The sequence below is a fragment of the Erinaceus europaeus genome, chromosome 5 (genome assembly GCF_950295315.1).
Source record: "Erinaceus europaeus chromosome 5, mEriEur2.1, whole genome shotgun sequence".
Taxonomy (NCBI): Eukaryota; Metazoa; Chordata; class Mammalia; order Eulipotyphla; family Erinaceidae; genus Erinaceus; species Erinaceus europaeus.
In genome coordinates, this window is record NC_080166.1 from 60,006,402 (window position 1) to 60,029,789 (window position 23,388).

Genomic DNA, 23,388 nt, shown 5'->3' on the forward strand with positions numbered 1-23,388 from the left:
TACCACCAACATTCTTTGCCTGAAATAAGTTTGAAAAACAGAGAGGTACAATGAAATTACCTTAATCTAACTCAAGACTATAAGGGGGCGAGCTATATATTGTAGTGTTCTGATGACCTGGAACCAATGCCAGCAGTATGGGCGTGGCAGAAGAACCTGTGACATGGTGTCTTTCTCTGAATCTCATATAAACACAGTATTAAGAATCTTACCCTCTGTAGTGTCAGTGAAGTCAAAGAAATCTCTCCCTCCTGCTTCTGAAAGAGGATGCCTGATAAAACTGTTTCAAATTGCTAAATAGCCTGGCTAATCCTGCCTGTCTCTAATAGCAAACTGAGCCTATTAAGGCCATTAGTTGTTGCTGCCTGCTCCTCCCACCCAAAACACACACATGTATTGTGGTAATATTACCACTAATTTTCCAATAAACATTTTTCTGTTCAGAGTGACATGAAACTTTTGTAATGGCAAAACCTAGACTATAATATAACTCTTTGTGGAGACCCTTAATTCACTTGTAATCTACTATGTTTATTAATGATTTAAAACTACAAATATTTCAGTGATAAAGAAGATTATTTTAAATATAAGGGAAATATCCATTTACTTCTTGAATGCCCTGTTTCTAGAAAAGAAAAATGCTTGTGCGAGATGTATGCTTTCTTTGTGATATTGAATATAGTCCCTCAGCTAATTCTCTGTTTCATAATCTGACATTTATTCATTCATTTTTTCATTTTTGTTTTTAATTTTCTGTTAGTGATTTAGTAACAGTGAACAAGATTGTATAATAACAGGAGTATAATTCCACACAGTTCCCACCACCAGAGTTCTCTGTCCCCTCCCCTCCATTGGTAGCTTCCCTATTCTTTACCCCTCTGGGAGTATGGACCAAAATTCTTTATAGGGTACAAAAGGTGGAAGGTCTGACTTCTATAATTGCTTCTCCACTGGACACGGATGTTGGCAGGTGGATCCACACCCCCAGCCCGTTTCTGTCTTTCTCTAGTGAGGCAGGGCTCTGGGGAGGTGAGGTTCTAAGACACATTGGTGAGGTCATCTGCCCAGGGAAGTCAGGGTGGTGTCATGGTGGCATCTGCAACTTTGTGGCTGAGAAGCATTAAAATGTAAAGCAGAATGAATTGTTCAATAAACAGGAACTCAAAGGTAGGAATAGAGCAGATTAAACTAGAGTCTTCATGTGGGAAGAAGCTAGGACGTCTATTTAGCTCATTCTTATTTTTATTGAGGTGCAGTTGGCATGTAACATTATATTAGCCTCAGGTGTCCAAAATAATGATTTGATATCCGTATGTATACACTGTAAAATTTTCATCACTGTCAATCTAGTTAACATCCATGACCATACACACTCATCAATTTTATTAAACTATCATTTTAGTAACTTTTTTTTTTCTCTTTCAGTTGTTTTCATTTTAAGTAGTCTGGAATAAACAGAAGAGTTCATGCAAATGTGCTACAATTAAGTGCCCTTCCTGGCCCCGTTTTATTCCCCCCCCCCCCCCCCGTATAGATTTAGAGAGAGAAGAGGAGGAAAAGCAAAGAGGGAGAAACATGAGTTCACCATTCCACCATCCTAGGAGCTCTCTCTGGTGCTCCAAGCTGCTCCAGATGAAACCAAGGGCCTCACCACCAGGAATGTGCTCCACACACCTATTCAGTTCATTAATAATGCATTTCAATGCTCTTCAAATCTAAGCTTCATTTAAAAACACACAGTTTTCACAGAACTACTTACATATCACCTAATTCTCTGGTTTGGATTCCAACCTCTACTCTCTTCAAAACTCTAAGAATTATCTTGGGAAAATGTGTCAGTGCTATCTGACAAACCAACATCTCTCTTTTTTTTTCATTTTTTATTTATTTATTATTGGACAGAGACAGAGAGGATTTGAGAAGGGATGTGGAAATAGGAAGAGAAACAGAGAGATGCCTGCAGCCCTACTTCATCACTTATGAAGCTTCCCCTGCAGGTAGGGACCAGGGGCTTGAACCTGGGTCCTTGTGCACTGTAATGTGTGCGCTCAACCAGGTGTGCAATGGCCTGGTTCCTAAATCAACATTTCTTACACACAGTGATACTGCAGTTGAAAAAAATGAAAAGTACAAAGAGGTAAATGTACGACTTTCAGAATGTCATCTAAGTTGAGTATACAGTAAATATATCTCAGTGAAATAGAACTTCAGAAAAAAAGTTTGCTCGGTTGACATTTTTTCCCCCTGAGGTTTTGTTACTTATCTGAGAATATTTACTTCATATTAATTTGACTTTTTTTTGAAGTGACATTTTAAATTCTTCTCTAAGATTATAATTGAGTGAGAGATATGAACTCTACATTTTCCTTTTCTATAATTTTATACATGTATCATTTTTTTTTCAATGCACTGTTCAACTCTGGCTTATGGTGGGGGGAGATTGAACCTGGGACTTTGGAGCCTCAGGCATGAGAGTCTTTTTGCATAACCATTATGCTGTCTACTCTCCGCCCAATATATCATTTTTGATTTTGACTTTAAGAAAAATAATCCATTGGAATTCAATGTCAGGTATTACTACTTACTTACTTGAATTGAGCTGAATTAAATTTATTTTTGATAATATAAGGAAAAGAAGTCTGATAAATAACACAAGTATTATTCTCCAAACACTTTCAGAAAACAAATAATTTGAATACTAGTATCAAAAGAAAACTGCAGTTACCTGAGTTCTAGTTTTGTTAGAGGTCCATTAAAAGTCAGACCAAGCAAACTCTTGTAAGACATATATTCTGCTTATCTGCAGAATATATTTGAAATCAAAAGTAGTTTATTCGTTGAAACATTATGAAATTCCTTTTTCCTGCATTATTAGAATTGACTAATAAATTGATGAGCTGTGCATAACTGCTGCTCCATTGAGTGTATTTATGCTCAAAATCTATGTGCGATGTTAACGGAAAGTCACTTATCCAGACAACTGTTTGTTCTCTCAGGAAAAGGTCATCATTGAAAACTATAAATGTGACTGAGACATCATTAGAGTTTTCCGATTTGGACTACAATGTTGAATACAGTGCCTATGTCACAGCCAGCACCAGATTTGGTGATGGGAACACAAGAAGCAACATCATTACCTTTCGAACTCCTGAGGGAGGTGAGTTTATATGGATGCTGGTCATGTAAAGGAATATCCTACTCAGGAAAAAGATGCGTTAAGCATAAAAATGCACCATTAATATGTATCATCAGTCAGATGCAAAATTGGATGCTTTCTGCCTATGTGATGTTGGTAAGTTTGGTTAATCATTCTGTTACTCTATATTCCATTGCTGTAATGGATGGGGGGGATAGACTGTCTGCTTAACAGAGTCCTTAGGGGGACGGAGTAGTAATTTGGTAGTTACTCTTACCTCTGAAGTTGACACTGACTAAGCCTGCTATGTATTCCTTAAAGTAAAAATACATGGAGAAAGATATTTGTCTCTGTTATTTATGAATTTCAATATTCTAAATTAGATCTGAATGTTATGTTATGCCTTCTATATTGGAAATTTGTTATCATAGTGTTTGCAAACCCAGGCCAGTAAGCCTGTTTTAGATGGGGGTGTATAATGAGTAAGAAATCCATCAGTTCTCTGTTTGAATATTGCTATGGCAAGGTTAAGAAGATGAACCCATCAGCCTTATGGACTTCAATTCCCATTTCTATCGGATTTTACTGCTATTTAAAAACCATATGCACAGTGATCACTTTTTTATTGGGGGATTAATGGTTTAAATTGAATATAATTATTGATACATGTGTAGAATTCCTCAGTTTTATGCAAAATAATCTCACCCCCCCCCACCTACATTCTCTTCCATCATCTCACACTATCTGTCCTATTCTCTTTTTTAAAAAAAATCTTGTGACATTGATAGGGATTGCATTCAATTTGTATATGGCTCTGGGTTGAATAATCACTTTGATGACATTAATTCTTCCAATCCATGAGCACGGGATATCTTTCTACTTCTTTGTGTCTTTTTCTATTTTCTTGAATAGTGACTCATACATTTTAATATACAAGTCTTTCACTCTTTTGTTGAGCTTCTTTCTAGATGTTTTATTGTTCCTATAATAAATGGAACTGATTTCTGGATTTCTTGTTCTGACTCAGTGTTTGCATAAAGGAATGCCAATGACTTTTGTATATGAATTTTATAGTCTGACACCTTACTTTGGATTTTGAAATTACTATTGCTTGATAATTTTCCAGTGCTCCCTACTAGATTATTTAGGTTTTCTATATATTATCATAATACATACAATTAGTAACAGTTTAATTTCATATATATATATATTGACAAAAACCATAGGATAAGAGGGATACAACTCCACACAATTCCCACCACCAGAACTCCATATCCCATTCCCTCCCCTAATAGCTTTCCTATTCTTTATCCCTCTGAGATCATGGACCAAGGGACATTATGGGGTGCAGAAGGTGAAAGGTCTGGATTCTGTAATTGCTTGCCCACTGAACATGGGTGTTGGCAGGTCGATCCATACTACCAGCCAGTCTCTCTCTTTCCCTAGTGGGGCAGGGCTCTAAGGTAGCGGGGCTCCAGGACACACTGGTGGGGTCATCTGCCCAGGGAAGTTCAGTTGGCATCATGATAGCATCTGGAACCTGGTGGCTAAAAGAAGAGTTAACATATAAAGCGAAACAAATTGTAGACTAATCATGAACCTAAAGGCTGGAATAGTGCAGATGAAGATTTGAGGTCTCTGTTTTGGAGATAGCTAGCAGGCCTATTTTAGTTATATTCCAAAGGGCCTATGACTATAATAGTGTTGTTTTGTCTGTTTTGTTTTGTTTTCCGAATCTGACATCTGATATGCAGGTAGAACCAAGTTATTGTCTGGGGAGATGATGTCATGGCTGGAAAAAGGACCATAAAGCTGTATCAGGGAAGAGAGTAGCTCCCAAATATGGGAAAGATGTATAAATATTGTTGACTGTAAACCCCATCGGTCTGATGTGATCTGGAGCCCCGAGTTTAATTTCTTCTATTCCAGTCTGTATCCCTTTAATTCTTTGATCTTGCCTGATTGTTATGACAAGACCTTCTAACACTATGTTGAATAGTAATGGTGACAGTGGGCAGCTCTGTCTAGAACCTGATCTAAGAGGGAATGCTTTCAGCTTTAAGTATGATATTGACTACAGTTTGCTATATTGAGTTCACTAGAGTGAGGAATCTTCCATCTATTCCTATTTTTTGTAATATTCTGATCAAAAAGAGATGTCAAATTTTGTCAAACTCTTTCTCTATATCCACTGAAATAATCATGTGGTTCTGTTCTTTCTTTCATTGATATGGTGGATCACAACTACTGATTTATGTATATTGAACCTACTTTGCATCTCAAAGAAATGTCACTTGGTTCTGATGTACAATCTTTTTTTAAAAAAATAAACTACTATATACAGTTGGTTAGAATTTTGTTCAGAATTTTAGCATCTATGCTTGTCACAGATATTGGTCTGTGGTCTTGTGTGTATGAGTGTGTGTTTGTGTGTGTGTGTGTGTGTGTATGACTGCTGTTGGTATCTAGTTTTGTTCATAGAAAGTTGAATGGGGTATTCCTGTGTCTTCAGCATTTTTAAAGAGCTTAAAAATACATAGGTATAGGGAATCTGGCAGTAGCGCAGTGGGTTAAGTGCACATGGTGCGAAGCGCAAGGACCATTGTAAGGATCCCGGTTTGAGCCCCCGGCTCCCCACCTGCAGGGGAGTCACTTCACAGGCAGTGAAGCAGTTCTGCAGGTGTGTATCTTTCTCTCCCCCTCTCTGTCTTCCCCTCCTCTCTCCATTTCTCTCTGACCTATCCAATAGCAATGACATCAATAACAATAACAACAATAATAACTACAACAGTAAAGCAACAAGGGCAACAAAAGGGAATAAATAAATATTTAAAAATATTTTAAAAATATGTAGGTATTAATTCTTCCTTGAAGTCTTTGTAGAATTAATTTGTAAAACCATCTGGGCCTCTACTTTTATTGTTGGGGAGGTCTTGATGACTGTTTCAATTTCTTTGGCTGAGATTAGCCTGTTCATGTTTTCTAGTTTCTCTTGAATCAATTTTGTAAGGTTATATGTATCTCAGTTATCACTTTCCAAAAGTGAGTATATTTTGGAGCTTTCAGATATGATCTGGAACTACAAGTACATTTTTGTTCAATTGTTGGTTGTTGTTTTTTTAGCACCAAGTGATCCTCCCAGGGATGTTCACTATGAAAATGTTAGTTCTTCATCAATAAGGCTCTTTTGGACACCTCCTTCTAAGCCTAATGGGATCATACAATATTATTCTATTTATTACAGAAATATTTCAGATACTTTCATGAAGGTAAGATATGAGTTTTCTCCTTTTTTTCTTTGTCTTTCAGTTTTGTTGATGACAAAACCAACTTTGCATAAAGGGAGACATTGCTTATTTTCAATAGTATCTTATAGTAATATCTTAATTTTGTTTATACATTGATATTTATGTGTCAACATTTATAACCCCCCCTTGGTAGATAAAAATGTAGTGCAGAAATGCCAGATATGATTTTTTTATTTTGCTATTATTACTACTGATTTAATAATTATTTACAAGAATAACTATGTCTTAGATACTGATAGACCAGTTGATGCTGATCTACATCGTCTAAGATTTTATGTAACAGTATTTGAGGAAAAAAAACATTAGTTTTAGAAATGCTTTAATATTTTAATTCCAGTGTTAAAATTCAGTCAGTTTACACATTTGAACATTAAGTACTTAGACTAAAGGAATATATACTCAGAACTGAAATTTAGTCATTTAAAGAGCTTGAGACGTTCAATCTATTTTTCCCCTGACATACTGAATAGTGATTTATAAGATTATAAATTAATAGAAGTATAGTTAACATTTCCGCCACTAAAGTTCTGTGTCTCTACCCCAACCCTCCACAGTGGACTTGATTGTCACCATCCTAAGTGGCCTTTACTTTGGTGCAATTCTCCAAGCTCAGTTCAAGTTCAACTTTGTGTTTCCCTTTCTGTTCATATTTCTCCATTTCTGTCCATGATCATCCCGTATTCAACCTTTTCTTTCTGGCTGATCTCACTTCACATGGTCCTCCAAGCTCCATCTAAGATGAGATGAAGAAGGTGAATTCACCATTTTTAATAGCTGAGTAATATTTCATTGTGTACATAGAGCAAATATGTTTTAATATTTTAATTTCATTTTGTGGAGTTTTCGCTAAAGAATCAATGACTTCATTCATCATCACTCTTTTCTCAGTTAAGAAGTATATTTTTTGTCTGTCTCCAATATATGTAAATATTGTATTTGGATTTTATTTGTATGTTTGTCTTCAATTGAAAAAAATAAACATATGGAACTGGGAAGTAGCTTACAAGATTTGCATGCCTAAAGCCCCAAAGGTTATACGATCATTTAAAAAAATATTTATTTATTTATTTATTTAACAAGACAGAGAGAAATTGAGAAGAGAGAGCTAGAGAGACTCCTGAAACTCTACTTCACTACTGGTGAAACTCCCTCATTGCAGGTGGCTTGAACTCATGTCCTTGTGCATAGTAACATGCACACTCAACCAGATACAATACCACTCAGCCCCATATAGGATCAATTCCTGGGATCACCAACCAAATGCCAGAGCTGAACAGTGCTGTGCATGTCAGACATGAGAATAGCTGTTCCTACCCTTTTTTGTGCTCCATTGGATTCTATGATAGTTTTCCATCCTTTTACTTTGAGTCTGTATTTGTCTTGTTGAGTTATGTAGATTTCCTACAGACAGCATGTTGTTAGGTTGTGTTTTCTGATTTATCTTCCTACTCTGTGCTTTTTAATAGGTGAATTCAGGCCATTGACATTTATTGATATCATAGATTGAAGGTATTTTAACACCATTATTGTACTTTTTAGAGTGTTCTGATATATGACATGTTTACAGTGGTCTGTTTATAGGAGACCTTTCAGAACTTCTTTCAGGGCAGGCTTGGTGATAGTTGATTCTTTCAACTGTTGCTTGTCTGAGAAGGTTTTTATGCCACCATCTAGTCTGAATGGCAGTCTAGCAGGATACAGTAGTCTTGGTTGAAAGCCTTTCTCACTGAGCACTTGATAGATATCTTGCCATTCTCTTTTGGCCTTTAGTGTTTGTGTGAAGAAATATGCTGCTAATCTAATGGGTTTTCCTCTGTATGTGACTCTTTGATTTTTTTTCTTATAGCCTTCAGGATCCTTTCTTTATCCATATTCCTTTCCATTCTAAGTAAGATGTGTCTTGGTGTATTTAAGTATGGGTTAATTCTGTTTGGGTCCCTCTGGGTTTCTTGAATCTTTATGTCTTTTATGTTGTCTAGACTAGAGAAGTTCTCAACTATTATGTCCTGTAGAAAGCTTTCTTCCCCTCCCCTTTCTTCCTCTGGTAAGCCAATAATGTGTATTTTATTCCTTTTGAAGTCACCCCATATGTGTCTGTTGTTGTTGCTTACAGTATCTCTTAATCTCTTTTAGAAATCTCTTCTTTCTTAGTTTTCTCTTATTCACCCTCCATCTTGCTAATTCCATCTAACGCATCATTTATTCTATTTTCTCTCCCCTCTGCTGTTTTCTGTAGTTCTGCTATTTTGTTACCCCATTCTAATATTGTTTTAGCTTTTCAGCTAGTTGTGTTCTTAGTTCAGCTATTTCAGCTTTCAGCTCTCTAATTACCTTGAGATCATTAATATTCTCTTCCAGAGACTCATTTGTTCTATCTGCATTTCTGATGACAGCTCGTTCAAACTCTTTAGTTACTCCTGTGACTATTTCCTTAACTAGTGTTAGGATGTTGGCCTCATTGCCTGTGCTTCAACCTTTTGGGGGAGATTTTAGCTGGACTTTTGTCCTGGTTCATTTCTCCAATATTTCTTCTTGGTTTAATCATTCTATATAGTATGTTATGAGGTCCCTCTCTCAGTACTTTTCAAATTACTGATCACTCTTGCCTGGATTGACTTGTGTCTAAGTAAAGTACTTAAAGAGTTCACAGTTGTGGAAATTAACAGTGTTTCAATATTATCTCATGTTGAAGCACAGTGGCTGTTAAAACCTCTTTTGTTCTTTTTCTTCCCTGTAGGCTATGGGAGCCTGAGGACTTTTTAACTATAAGTAGGCCTCTTAATCACTCACTCTGATGATTTGGTGGGTTCCCAAAGTTGTTCTAGTCCTATCTGTGTGGTCCCAGGTAGTCTCCTTAGATGTTCCCGCTGGTGCTCATGACAATCAAGTCTGCAAACATTGTAGCTAAATGCTTTGGTTGAATGGGCTCATTCCCACAGCTCACAAGACCCTCATCAGCATCACTGGTGCTGCCAATTCCAAACACCTGTACTCAATAGAAACTTTTGGCTACATAATTATTATGGCTCTGGCTGGGGCTCGGTGCCTGCACCACAAATCCACTGCTCTTGGAGGCTATTTTTCCCCTTTTTTTTTTTTGCCCTTGTTGTTTTATCATTGTTGTGGTTATTATTATTCTTGTAATTTATGTTATTGTTGTTGGATAGGACAGAGAGAAATGGAGAGAGGAGGGGAAGACAGAGAGGGGAGAGAAAGATAGACTCCTGCAGACCTGCTTCACTGCCTGTGAAGCAACCCCCTGCTGGTGGGAAGCTGGGGGTTCGAACTGGGATCCTTATGTTGGTCATTGTGCTTTGTGTGCTTAGCCCACTGCGCTACACTCGACCCCCTCTGTGTAAACTTTTAAGCAGATGGGATAAAGGTACTTCTGAGTAGTTCAAAGTGATCTACTCCTATCTGTGATTGAAAACCAAACTTTAGCCAATAGAGCCCTCATGCATCCTATTGTGCTGTCTGCTGGGTAAGCAATTAGGCTTTAGTGCTTTTATAATGCTGTTTACTGATAAATAGGGATTGTTCTTTTTTATTATTAATTGTTATTGGATAGAGACAGAGAGAAATTGAGAAGGGGAGATAGAGTGGAAGAGAGACAGAGAGACACCTGAAGACCTGCTTCACCACCTATGGAGCAACTCCCCTGCAGGTGGGGGGCCAGGTGCTTGAACCGGGATCCTAAGTGGTCCCTATGTTTTGCGCCACGTTTGCTTAACCCTTCTGCACTACCGCCCAACTCCCTCTTTTTTTTTTTAATTTTATAGGGATTGTTCTGTTTCTATGTTCTGCTCAAAGTTGTCTAAGAACTAGATTATGTAAATATGACTATTAAAAACTTCATCAGGAAGTTACTTAATAAAAAGCCACATTGGTCCAGATATTATTTTATTCATAGGCGTAGATATAAATACAAAGTGTACCCTGTAAAGAATTTTGGTCCATACTCCCAGAGGGATAAAGAATAGGGAAGCTTCCAGTGGAGAGGGTGGGATGCATAACTCTGGTGGTGGGAACTGTGTGGAATTGTATCCCTTATCTTACAATCTTGTTAATCATCATTAAGTCACTAATAAACAGTTTTTAAAAAAGTGCAAAAGAGAAAAAGGGGGAAGGTGGAACTGTTATTTCTCTACTCTGTAAATTAATCAGTTTTTGTTTTGCTTTTTTTTTCTTAAATTGGGAATGAAAAATCGGAATTTACTTTGCACATTTTTAATTAGAACGTTTTAACTATAATATTGTTCACAATGTATTAATGTGTCCTTGCTTCATAGAGACCAGTGAAATTGCATGATTTTCTTTTCATGTATTTTAACAAACTGGTATTAATAGTTCTAAATCTCAATAGTTACTTTGTCTTGTTTTATTTCTGGCTTACACATGATTCTAGTCTGTTGATATGCCCACATTTAAATAACCAAGTGTAAACATCTACTGTAGCTTCAACAAGGCCTGATCAACCTACTTAATCAAACCTGCTAATGCTAAATGCTTAATGTGATACCATTTGCAACTCTTTCTATTTTAGAAAATAGAACCTTTTATAAAAACAATCTTGGGAATGCTTTTAAGTGTGGCAGCTGCAAAATGACTCGGGCTACTGGTGCTAAAACATTCCAGTCCTGTAGTCTCATACTGTGTGAGGGTCAGCCCATGGTTTGGTTTACTCTTACAGTTAGCATTGAAATCCAAATTTTAAGAAAGAAAGAAGAAATTCCTCCCCCCCACCCCGCATGAAAGCTGTATGGCAGAAAGAGTGAATAAGTGAATAGTTTCCATCTTCCTTCTCCTCCCTCAGAATGTCCTTGATTTCCTTGTGCATGGCATATCATACTCTGCTTCTTAGTCCTGCTTGACATGTCTTAGTTTTTTGTGCTGAAACAAGCACTGACTGATGACATTGCCTGAGATCTTTTGGTACTATATTAGATATAGATTTAATGGTCATTCAACATTTTAGTTGTGGGGCCAGGCAGTGGTGCACCTAGTTACACACACAGTGCACAAGGTCCCAGGTTCAAGCCCCTCATCCCCACCTATAAGGGGAAAACATCATGATTGTTGAAGCAGGGCTGTAAGTATATTTCTGTCTCTTTATCTCTCTATCTCCCCCCCTCTTTTTACTTATCTCTGTCCAATAATAAATAAAAATATTTTAGTTGCAAGAATATGAAATTCTTTTTATCAGACAAGACTGGACATGTTGACCAGACCAATGTTACTTTCAGTATTTGGCTATAATTTTGGAGCACTTGAGTATGAAGTGATCTTCTTCCATTGTGGAATCTCATTTGGCAATGGCTACTTGTAAAGCATCTGCTTGTTGGTCCTTCATTTGTTGCACACTGTTTCATATATGGTGTTAACTCTCCTAACTGTAACGTTAACCACTATGGCTTCTCAGTGTGTCTGAAAGTCTGTCTTCCTTTATTTATAGAAGGGCTAAGTGAGTAAAGCTGGTTAATCAGATCTGGAAAGCTTTTACTAACACTACCTGCCTGCAATGAGACAAAAACTATCACCCATAATTCATTTAAAGGAAGAGACTTTTCCCAAATAAATAAATAATAGATGCATGAAATAATTATCTGAATAATGAAACTCCAAATTTGCTGCACATATGTGCAAACTAAGTCACACAGGCAGCAGTAGTAAATTCTAAATGATTAAAATAATAACTACTTATGTAAAAGTCATTACAGTTATAGGGGATCAGGATAAATTCCACAAGAAAATAAAATCAAAACTTACGTTAAAAATTTACATCATGGGAGTCAGGTGGTAGCGCAGCGGGTTAAGCGCACATGGTACAAAGCGCAAGGACCAGCATAAGGATCCCGATTCAAGCCCCCGGCTCCCTACCTGCAGGGGAGTCGCTTCACAGGCGGTAAAGCAGGTCTGCAGGTGTCTATCTTTCTCTCCCCCTCTCTGTCTTCACCTTCTCTCTCCATTTCTCTCTGTCCTAACAACGACAACACCACCACCAACAACAACAACTACAACAACAATGAAAAGCAACAAGGGCAACAAAAGGGAAAATAAATATATATAAAAAAATTTACATCATGACAACATATGTAGTGAAATGCTTTTTAAATGGAAATATATCTCCATTTTAATTATTGCATTAAAAGTATTGTGTTGATTTTTCTCAAAAAAATAAACAAATTAAAAATGAAGATACTTTATATGAGCCTGCTGTTTAATTATGAAGTTGTTACGTTGCAAGATATCAAAGTTGGAGGAAGATAGTATGGTGATTATACAAAAAAACTCTAGTGCCTGAAACTCCAAAGTACCAGATTCAACTAGATCTGAGCAGGACTCTGATAACAGAAAAAAAAGAAAAGAAAAGAATTAAGTTCACAGATCATATTTTGTGTTTAATTGCTCTAACTTGCCACTAAATAAGTCACCACAAAATTGAAATAGATTTCCTGTTAAACTCACTGTTTTCCTTTCCCTGAACACTGGCAAAAGAGCAATAAAAATGTTCTTTGAATTTCATTTTTCTGGTACACTACAGGACTTAACCTACCTATAAATTGTAGTCAGGTTGATTGTGCTAAATTACACATTGAACACTCTTACTTATTTCTAATCATAACATTGTTTTATGTACTTTCTGTCATCTAGACCTCAAAAGCTCCCTGTGAAGTTTCAATAATTATTCCCAATGTTATATAGTTGTGGGCGGGAGGGGGGAGCAAATTGGTGATTAAATGATTTATCCAAGCCAATGATGACAGAGTTGAATGTGCGTCTATAGTATTCTTTTTTTGGGGGGGAGGGGGGACAAGCTGGATTATCTGTTTCTTTATTTTAATTTTTATTTATACAATGGGAATATTGACAAGAATGTAGGGTAAAACCAGTACATTTCCACACAGTGCCCAACCCCAAAGCTCCATATCCAGTCCCCTCCCTTGATAGCTTCCCTATTCTTTATCCCTCTGGGAGTATGGACCCAGGGTCATTATGGGGTGCAGAAGGTGGAAGGTCTGGCTTCTGTATCTGCTTCCCCACTGAACATGGGTGTTGGCAGGTGGATGCATACTCCCAGCCTGTCTCTCTCTTTCCCTAGTGGGGCAGGGATCTGGGGAGGCAGGTTTCTAGGACATATTGGTAGGGTTGTCTGCCCAGGGAAGTCCGGTTGGCATCATGGTAGCATCTAGAACCTAATGGCTAAAAAAGAGTTAAGATATAAAGCCAAACAAAGTGTTGACTAATCATGAACCTAAAGGCTAGAATAGTGCAGTTGAAGATTTAAGGTCTCTGTTTTGGAAAAGCCTAGTAGGTCTATCTCAAGTATATTCCAAAGGGCCTATGACTTTAGTAGTTTTTACCTGTACCTGACATCTAATATGCAGTTGGACCCAGGTTATTGTCTGAGGAGATTATGTCATGTTTTGGAAAAAGACTAGAAAGATGGATCAGGGAAGAGATTAGCTTCCAAATATAGGGAAAGTATATAAATATTGTTTGCTGTAAATCCTATTGATTTGATCGGTGGGGCGTATTCAGCACAGGAGCCAATGTAACCTCTGCATCTCTGTAGGTCTGAGCTCTCATTCTGTGGTCATGGTTAGGAACATTCCAAGATGAAATAATTTCAAGACCCATCTTCCTCAGGGAATAAGTAGAGTATATTGTCCGACCCTCTTTGGAGAATGGAACATTCTCTACCTTTATTGATCCACATTGAGGGCAAGGCCCTGTGAAGGCCCACTAAGGGGTCCATTAGGTTGTCCCTGATGGAGATGACCAGTGACAGTGGAGAGAGGGGTCTGTTAGAGGTCTAGGCCCATCATGTCTGTGTGGGAATCCCAGGACTCCCTGACTAAGACCTTAGGTGATGGGGTGGCCTGGTAGTGACTAAAGAGTCATTGTTAAAGTATGCCAGTCTCTTGCCTTTATTCATCTTTTATAGTCCTTACTTTGCCTGACAAGGTTGGCTTTAGAGTGATTGAGGGAAGTGTAATAGGAAGTGGGTGAGGAGGGAATCTAGATCTAAGTAGAAACTGTTTCATTATATACTCTAAGGTATCTTTTTAAGTCTTTCTACTTGCTTGCTTCATTAATTGACTCACTGCAAATTATTGTGCACTTTTGCTTTAAGGTATATATTTTCCCCTAATTTATGGATACATGTACATACGCCCTATGTACATGGGCCTTGGTCTATATCTAGGTGTGGAAGTTTTGTAAAGAAGCGCACCCAAAATGAAATTAAGGAGTCCTATGAGCTAGGAAAGGTCTCACCAGAGTAATGAAACTGAAGGGTTGGCATTCCATGCCTGATGTCTCTAGACACAGTCTAGAGAAGTGAAGCATGCTGAGGTGGTACTGGTTGCATAGAATAGGTTGGGATCAGCAGATACAGTATCAGTTGGTATGACTTGAGAGAAGCAAGCAGAAAGGTGAGGTTCCACTAAGGTTCCAGCACTAAGAAATGTATAGGCCTTATAGAGAATGGGGAAGGGTCCTGTTGTCTTAGGGTTTAAGAAAGTAATAGATAGCTATTACTATAACCAAATTATTTGGTAATTGGGTTAACTTTGAAAATCCCATTGTTAGGATTTGCTGTAGCATACAAGACCTCAACATAATTTATGTCTTTTTATGCTATTTATACATAGCTGTATCTTCTAAAGCAACTGTATACTACCAGTTGCTTCTGTTCTCCCTGGTATAAGCTTTTAGGAGATTTAATATTTCAAAGAACAAGTCATTATTAGAAATGTATTAACAATTTGACCCCACTGTCAAAATTCAATCTGATTACCAATTTGAAGTCTTAAGTACTTAAAGGAACATATTCTTAGCCTATGGTCTATACATCAAAAAGTTTTAGGCATTCAATCCATTTTTCCCTTCTCATATTAATTAAATATTTATTTGTGAGACTGTAAGTTAATAGGAGTGTATATTAACACCACTCCCACCACCAAAAGTCTGTGTTCCCCCCCTCCCCCAATAAAGCTGAACATCTGCTCTCATCCTCCACCAAGAGATTTTTACTTTGGTGCCCTACTCCAAACTAAGTCAGATTTTGCTTCGAGTTTCCCTTTCTGTTCTTCAGTTTATGGGTGAGATCATCCCATACTCATCTTTGTTTTTCTGACTTATTTCACTTAACATAATTCCTTCTAGCTCTATCCAAGATGGATCAGAGAAGGTGGTGGGTTCATTGTTCTTAATAGCTGTGGAGTATTCCATTGTGTATATATACTACAGCTTACTCAGCCAGTCATCTGTTGTTGGGCACCTGGTTTGCTTCCAGGTTTCAGCTATTAAGAATTGTGCTGCTATGAACATGTGTGTGCACATATCTATTTGGTTGGGTGTTATGGGGTCCTTAGGATATAACCCTAGGAGAGAAATTACTGGGTCATATAGGAGGTCTATTTCTAGCCTTGTGAGGGTTCTCCAGACTGCTTTCCACAGCAGTTAGACCAATTTACATTCCCACCAGAAGTGAAGGAGGGTTCCTTTGTCCCCCACCTCTCCAGTATTTGTTGTTGCTGTCCTTTTTGATGTATGCCATTCTCACAGGGGTGAGGTGGTATCTCAATGTTATCTTTATTTGCATTTCTCTGACAATCAGTGACCTGGAGCAATTTTTCATGTGTTTGTTAGCATTTTGGATCTCTTCTGTAGTGAATGTTATGTTAATAACCTCTGCTCATTTTTGGATGGGGTCATTTGCTTTTCTGTTGCTAAGTTTGCTGAGCTCTTTGTATATTTTGGTTATTAGTCTCTTGTCTGATGTATGGCAAGTGAAGATTTCTCCTATTCTGTGAGGGGTCTCTTTGTTTGTGTGATGGTTTCTTTGGCTGTGCAGAAGCTTTTCAATTTGATGTAGTCCCATTGGTTTGTTTTTGTTTTAGTCTTCCTTGCAATTGGGTTTGTATCGTCGAAGATGTCCTTGATATTCAGGTGGGAATGTGTTCCACCAATGTTTTCCTCTAAGTATTTGATAGTTTCTGGTCTAACATCCATGTCCTTGATCCATTTGGAGTTGACTTTTGTTTCTGGTGAGATAAAGTGGTTCAGTTTCATTCTTCTGCATGTTTAGCCCAGTTTTCCCAGCACCATTTATTGAAGAGAGTCTTCTGCCTCCATTTAATAATTTTGGCCCCTTTATAAAAAATTAGATGTCATAAGTGTGGGGGTTTAGTTCTGTGCTTTCAGTTTTGTTCCACTGGTCTGTGTACCTTTTCTTGTTGTTGTTGTTGTTGTTCTAGTACCAGGCTGTTTTGATTATGCACTGTGGTCTGAGAAGATGCGAGAAGATGCTTGGGATGATTTCAATTCTCTTGAATTTGTTGATACTGTCTTTGTGGCCTAACATGTGGTCGATCCTTGAGGATGTGCTGTTTGGATTTGAAAAGAATGTATATTCCAGTTCCTTGGGGTGAAGAACACTGAAAATGTCCAAGAGGTCTAGTCTATCCATCTCTGCAATTAATTCTCTTGTTTCTTTGTTGATTTTCTTTTTAGTTGATCTGTCTAAATGTGAGAGTGGGGTGTTGAAGTCTCCCACTATTATTGTATTACTATTGATGTATTTTTGTAGTTCTTACAATAGGTGTTTGATGTATTTAGATCATCCCTCATTGGGTGCATAGATGTTAATACATGTTAATTCTTCTTGGTTGATTGATCTTCTGATCATTATGTAATGTCCCTGCCTATCTTCTATTACTTTATTTAATTTAAAGTCTATTGTGTCAGAGATGAAAATGGCTGTTCCTGCCCTTTTTTGTGGTCCATTAGCCTGTACGACAGTCTTCCATTCTTTCACTTTAAGTCTGTGTTTGTCTTATTGGGTCAGGTGGGATTCTTGCAAGCAGCATATGGTTGGATTGTGTTTTCTGATCCATCATCCCACTGTGTGCCTTTTAGTGGGTGAGTTTAAGTCCTTGACATTTATTTATATTATGGATTTAAGGTATTATAGTACCATTATTCAACAATTTTTTGTTTGCTATGATATATGGCAAGTATTTGGGTGATGTTCTTATTTATAGGAGGTCTTTTAGAACCTTTTCAAGGGCTGGCTTGGTGATGGTTTCGTCTTTTAACTGTTGCCTTTCTGAGAAGTTTTTTTATCCCTCCATCTAGTCTGAATGAAAATCTAGCAGGATATATTACGAGATATATATATATATATATATATATATATATATATATATATATATATATAGTGAGCTTTCATTAAGAGCTAAATAGATATCTTGCCATTCTCTTCTGGCTTTTAGAGTTTGAGTGGAGAAGTCTGCTGATAGTCTTATGGGTTTTCCCCTGTATGTGACTTTTTGTTTTTCTCTTACAGCCTTTAGAATTCTTTCTTTATCTTTAGTTCTTTTCATTGTAACCATGATGTGTCTTGGTGTCTTCAGGTCTGGGTTGATTCTGTTTGGGACTCTCTAGGCCTCTTGAATCTTGATGTCCTTTCTGTTGTTTAGGGCTGAGAAATTTTCCTCTATTATTTCATCTAGGATGTTTACTTCCTCTTTCTCTCTTTCTTCCTCTGGTAAGCTATTTATGCAAATGTTATTTCTTTTGAGATCATATGTTTCTGTTGTTTTCAGTGTCTCTCAATCTCTTTTTTTAGCTCTTTTTCCTCCTCTTAGTTTTATCTAGCTCATCCTCTGCCTCACTAATTCTGTTTTCTGCTTCTGTTAATCTGATTTCCCTTCCCTCAGCTTCCTTCTTCAATTCATCCACTTTTTTACCTTCCTTAGTTACAGTATTAGCTTGTTCTGCTAGCTTGCCTCTTAGCTCAGCTATTTCGACTTTCAGTTATCTAATTACCTTGAGGTAGCTAGTATTTTCCTTGAGTGTCTCATCTGTTGTTTCCCAATTTCTGGTTGCCTATTCCTCAATAGCTGTTCTCATTTCTGTAATTAATAGGTCAATTATTGTTTGGATACTTTCCTTATTTATAGTTGCTTCTGACTTATTTGGAGTTTCTTCTGGGCTTCTGTCCTGATTCATTGTCGTAGCAGTTTTATTTGCTTTTGATTTAACCATTATTTTTTGTTGATGTGGTTTGTATTTTTCTTTCCTGTCATTCTTCAGTTGTTGTGTTGTGTGAGTACAAGCCACACTAAACTAAAGTCTTTTCACAAATGAAGGCATAAACCTGGAAAAGTACAACAATAGAAACTGAAGCAAGGATTGATGCAGTTCAACCAAAACCAGTTTGCCAACCAACACCTCCACTACAAAAACAAAAACAAAAACAAAGAAAAGAAATAGAAAAAGCAAGAATAGATAGTTAAGCAAATGAACTGTCAACTGTAAATTCTAGAGATAGTGGGAAGAGAAAGGAAAGGTGAAGAGAGAGAGACAGAGAGACAGAGAGAAAGAGTCTGCTCTAGTCAGACTTCTTCCACAAGATAATTCACAACTGTCTTGTTTCTACCACATTTATAGGAATAAAAGTGCCAAATAGAAATGAATAGTATCTGTTGCAGTTCACTTTATTAATGATGTCTTCACTAATTGGAAAAAGAGAGTAAGTTTTATAATATTGATCTACTTACCAGCAAGTATATAGTCAGTGTCTTGAAGAAACACTGGAAGGTTTCAGAATGGAAAGTGACATGGGGTTGGCAAAGTTGGACCATTTTCAGCTACTGTTAGAAAATTATCAGTTTCTCAAAAACATGGAGTTTTTCTTTTTTTTTTAATTTAAAGATTTTTTTTATTGTCCTAGCTCAACACTGTCTCATTGCTTATAATGCCCATTAGTGTATAACATGCCAGTATGCATAGCTGAAAGTAATGGTTTGTCTAATACTCGCAACCAACAGATTAATAGATGTGTGTTCAGTTTTTAAGTTCTGAAAACTTGACGTGGAGTTTTTCTTCCTCACCACTCTGCATGTTGGTAATTACCATAAAATCCTGCTATCATTTATTCCTTTTTTTGGTGTGAACTTGTTCCCAGCTTAATTATTACAATAAAAACATTTCATGTTGATATACCTCGACAATTAAACATTAAAAATAGTCGCCATAAGTTGATGGATGATAATTATTTTGAAATGGTCTGTATGGTAAAATACATTTTGAAGAATTAAAGCAATATTTTTACTTTTCAGAACTTCACATTCCATGAAGTAACCCATGACTTTGACAATATGACCGTATCTGCACTAATAGATGAACTGGCAATATTCAGCTACTATACATTCTGGGTCACAGCAAGCACTTCAGTTGGAAATGGGAATAAAAGCAGTGACATAGTTCAAGTATACACAGAACAAGACAGTATGTAAACTTAAAATATCTATTAACCTTAATATACTTAATCTAAAAGCTTATACTTATTTGAACCATTTCACAATTTACTGACATTAGTAAAAAAGCTATATTTTAATTAAGCTAGGTACATTTAACTATCATTATAGTCTGAAAATACACTTAGATAGTTCTTTATTTTTTTTGGCCCCAGGGTTTTCGTTGGAGCTCGGTGCCTGCACTATGAATCCACTGCACCTGGAGGATATTTTTCCCATTTTATTGCTCATTGTTATTATTATGGCTATCGTAGTTGTTGGATAGGACAGAGAGAAATCGAGAAAAGAGGGGAAGACAGAGAGGGGAGAGAAAGATAGACACCTGCAGACCTGCTTCACTGCCTGTGAAGTGGCCCCCCCTACAGGTGGGGAGCCGGGGGCTTGAACTGGGATCCTTACTCTGGTCCTTGCACTTCATGTCACGTGCACATAACCCACTGTGCCACCTCCCAGCTCCCGTACACTTAGATAATTCTAAGGCTGCTAGACTAACAATACTTTGGCCCAGGAAAGGTACCCTTCATTCATGGAAATCATGTTACTTTATAGCTTTGAACGAAGTCAGCACCATCGAGTTCAAGCATGAAATGTCCTCTTTAATTCACTGAAAAATATTCCTAGAGTTAATATATTTATTCACTTGCTTTAGTAAATTTAGCATTTCCTCCTTTTTACACTTTTTTCTTTTTTCAGAATTTTAATCCTCAGTATCTTTATTCTTAAGTCGCTTGTGACTAGTAAGCCCAGAATAGCTTTTTTTTTTTTTTGCCTTCAGGGTTATTGCTGGGGCTCAGTGCCTGCGCCACAAATCCACTGCTCCTGGAGGCTATTTTTTTCCCCTTTTGTTGCCTTTGTTGTTTTATTGTTGTTGGGGTTATTACTGTTGTTGTCATTGCTGCCATTGTTGTTGGATAGGACAGAGAGAAACCGAGAGACAAGGGGAAGGCAGATAGGAGGAAAGAAAGACACCTGCAGGCCTGCTTCACCGCCTGTGAAGTGACCCCCTGCAGGTGAAGAGCCAGGGACTCGAACCGGGATCCTTAGGCCAGTCCTTGTGCTTCATCCACTGACCCCCAGAATAGCATTTTTTTAACCCCAGAAATCTGTGCACATCTTCTGCAGAATCCTTCTTGTGCTGAGTATTCAGAGAGCCATCAGACTGAAGTTATTTATCTATGTTGTAGCTTGAAGAAGACAATGGAAGGTGCACCTTTGCCTGTTTCTTCCTTTGGCTCTTCCTGTTGCCCACTGATTTCTGAAGACTGGATGTTCTTTTAGAAAATGGTGTTCTATTAAATCTTGGCAGAGGACAAAATTCCATGTGCACGACCAGATTTGGAACTCAGTATTGATAGTACTGATGCCATGGTAGCTGAGGAAGCCCCCATATCGGGGTATCTTCTCTAAGTAGCTGGAAAAGCAACCCAGGAGTAGTGAAAGAAAACATATGTGAGGTGGCCAGGAGGTGGCGCACCTGGTTGAGCGCACATGTTACAGTGCACAAAGATCCAGGTTCGAGTCCCCTGGTCCCCACTTGCAGGGGGAAAGCTTCACAAGTGATGAAGTAGGGCCGCAGGTGTCTCTCTGTCTCTCTCCCTATCACCACCTTCCTTCTCAATTTCTGGCTGTGTTTATCCGATAAATAAATAAAGATTTAATATATACACATATATATATATATATGATAACATATGTGAGGTCCTTACTCTGCAAATAGTGATGATAGTGACAAAAATAAAAGTAATAATAATAGCAAATCAAGATATAGTAGCAAAGTGGAAATATGCATTTGGAGACTAACAAAAATGTGTGTCGTCATTATTGTTTAACACCTTCTTTTTTCCTTCTATTATCTTTATTTATTTATTGGATAGAGACAGCCAGAAATCGAGAGGGAAGGGGGGATGTAAAGGGAAAGAGACAGACAGACTCCTGCAGCCCTGCTTCACTACTCGCAGAGCTTTCCCTCTGCAGGTGAGGACCAGGAGCTTGAACCTGGTTCCTTGCACATTGTAATATGTGTGCTCAGTCAAGTGCACCACCTCCCAGTCCCTTTAAGACATTCTTTAACTGCAGATGACATCAAGACTTAAACCAATGTGTAGTGGTTGGCCAATTAATTTTGTATCACAATGAATGGTAATTAGCACTTTCCTGAGAGTTCTTTGATGCCCCCATACATATAATGTGGAGATTTCTTTTTTTTAATTTTGAACAGGAGTAAATATTTTATTTTGAGGAAATGCTTTAAGAGCCTTGGAATATCTGGCTTTTATGTTACATATTATATATGGATAATGTCACAATGTCCTGTAATGTATTTGCATAACAATATGCTTTCAATTACACTAAACACATCAGTCTTTGGAAATCACTGTAGCAGAAACCTATTGAAAAATCTTTACTCCTTGGAGTCGGGTGGTAACACAGCGGGTTAAGCGCACGTAGCACAAAGTATAGGCACTGGTTAAGGATCTCGGTTCAAGCCCCAGGCTAATATAGAGATTTCTTAGAAGAAACCAAAACTGTCTATATATTAGAAACTAATATTTAAATATCCCTTACATGTAAGTGCAGACATACTAATCACCTTCCATAGATGAGTGTTTTCTATCCATAGTCTCGAGGAATCACAGGCAAAAAAAAAAAAAAAAAAAAGCTTGTGTACGTGGGCCTGTATGTTGCACCTGTACTGAGCATGAACAGACTTTATTTTCCTGTTAGAAAATTTTCCTACTAGTACATTCTATTTACAGAATATTCACTATATACTGGGTTTGTTCTTCAAAAATGACCTAGATTAAAGCATCCGAGACAGCATGCCAAGGATATGAACCAACGTGACGTCATTATATATTAGAGACTGTAGAGGGGATTTGCTGTTGTGGCCTTACAGCCTGTTTCTTGCCAATATCTAGGAGCAAATGCATAACACACCTACATCATCTCCATATTGTAGGAAGGAAAAGTCAAGAAAATATTACGGAAACAATTCTTTGACAGATTAACAATAATAGTATTTATATGCTTTTAATTTTATTATCCAGAATCACTTTGGTAAAAGGGAATGCTCACCATATCTGCATTTCAGGAATGTGAAATAGATGCCCTTCCAACAGTTATCCTCAGTTTCTGAATTTACTTGCCTTTCGCTTAGGTAAATAAGTCAAGCTCGAAGGTGACTGACACCTTTCCTGTTTTGCCCGTTACCTACCGTAGTGCCGGAAGGGCTCATTGGAAACCTGACTTACGAGTCCCTTTCATCCACCACGATCAACGTGAGCTGGTGCCCTCCGCCTAAACCCAACGGTCTCGTCTTCTACTATGTTTCCCTGAGCTCCCAGCAGACTCACCAGCTCATCAGACCACCTCTCATAACCTATGAAAGAAGCGCGTACTTCGATGATCTGGAGAAATACACAGATTACATATTAAAAATCACTCCTTCCACAGAAAAGGGATTCTCCAGTGCTTACACTACCCAGTTACATATCAAAACTGAAGAAGATGGTAGGCGGGACCCCTATCTTGCCAACTAAACAAATTGTTAGTTTTCCTATCTTAATACTGCACATGGACATGAAAGCATGAGTAGATTATCTTCACACAACTAGAT

The 23,388-nt window shown here is 37.6% G+C and overlaps 1 protein-coding gene and 1 long non-coding RNA gene across 4 annotated transcripts in view; one reads left to right on the forward strand and one right to left on the reverse strand.

Annotated features, from left to right (window-relative positions):
* The window catches only part of LOC132538615 (uncharacterized), a 720,469-nt gene that overhangs the window by 498,048 nt on the left and 199,033 nt on the right, over positions 1 to 23,388 (reverse strand). The window lies entirely within an intron of this gene.
* PTPRQ (protein tyrosine phosphatase receptor type Q) overlaps positions 1 to 23,388 on the forward strand; it is a 257,933-nt gene that overhangs the window by 78,192 nt on the left and 156,353 nt on the right. For both annotated transcript variants that reach the window (XM_060191363.1, XM_060191364.1), the window contains exons 18-21: positions 2,997 to 3,157; positions 6,260 to 6,405; positions 19,575 to 19,743; positions 22,992 to 23,282. In XM_060191363.1, the coding sequence (XP_060047346.1) occupies positions 2,997 to 3,157; positions 6,260 to 6,405; positions 19,575 to 19,743; positions 22,992 to 23,282 (767 nt within the window). The remainder of the gene's footprint in view (positions 1 to 2,996; positions 3,158 to 6,259; positions 6,406 to 19,574; positions 19,744 to 22,991; positions 23,283 to 23,388) is intronic.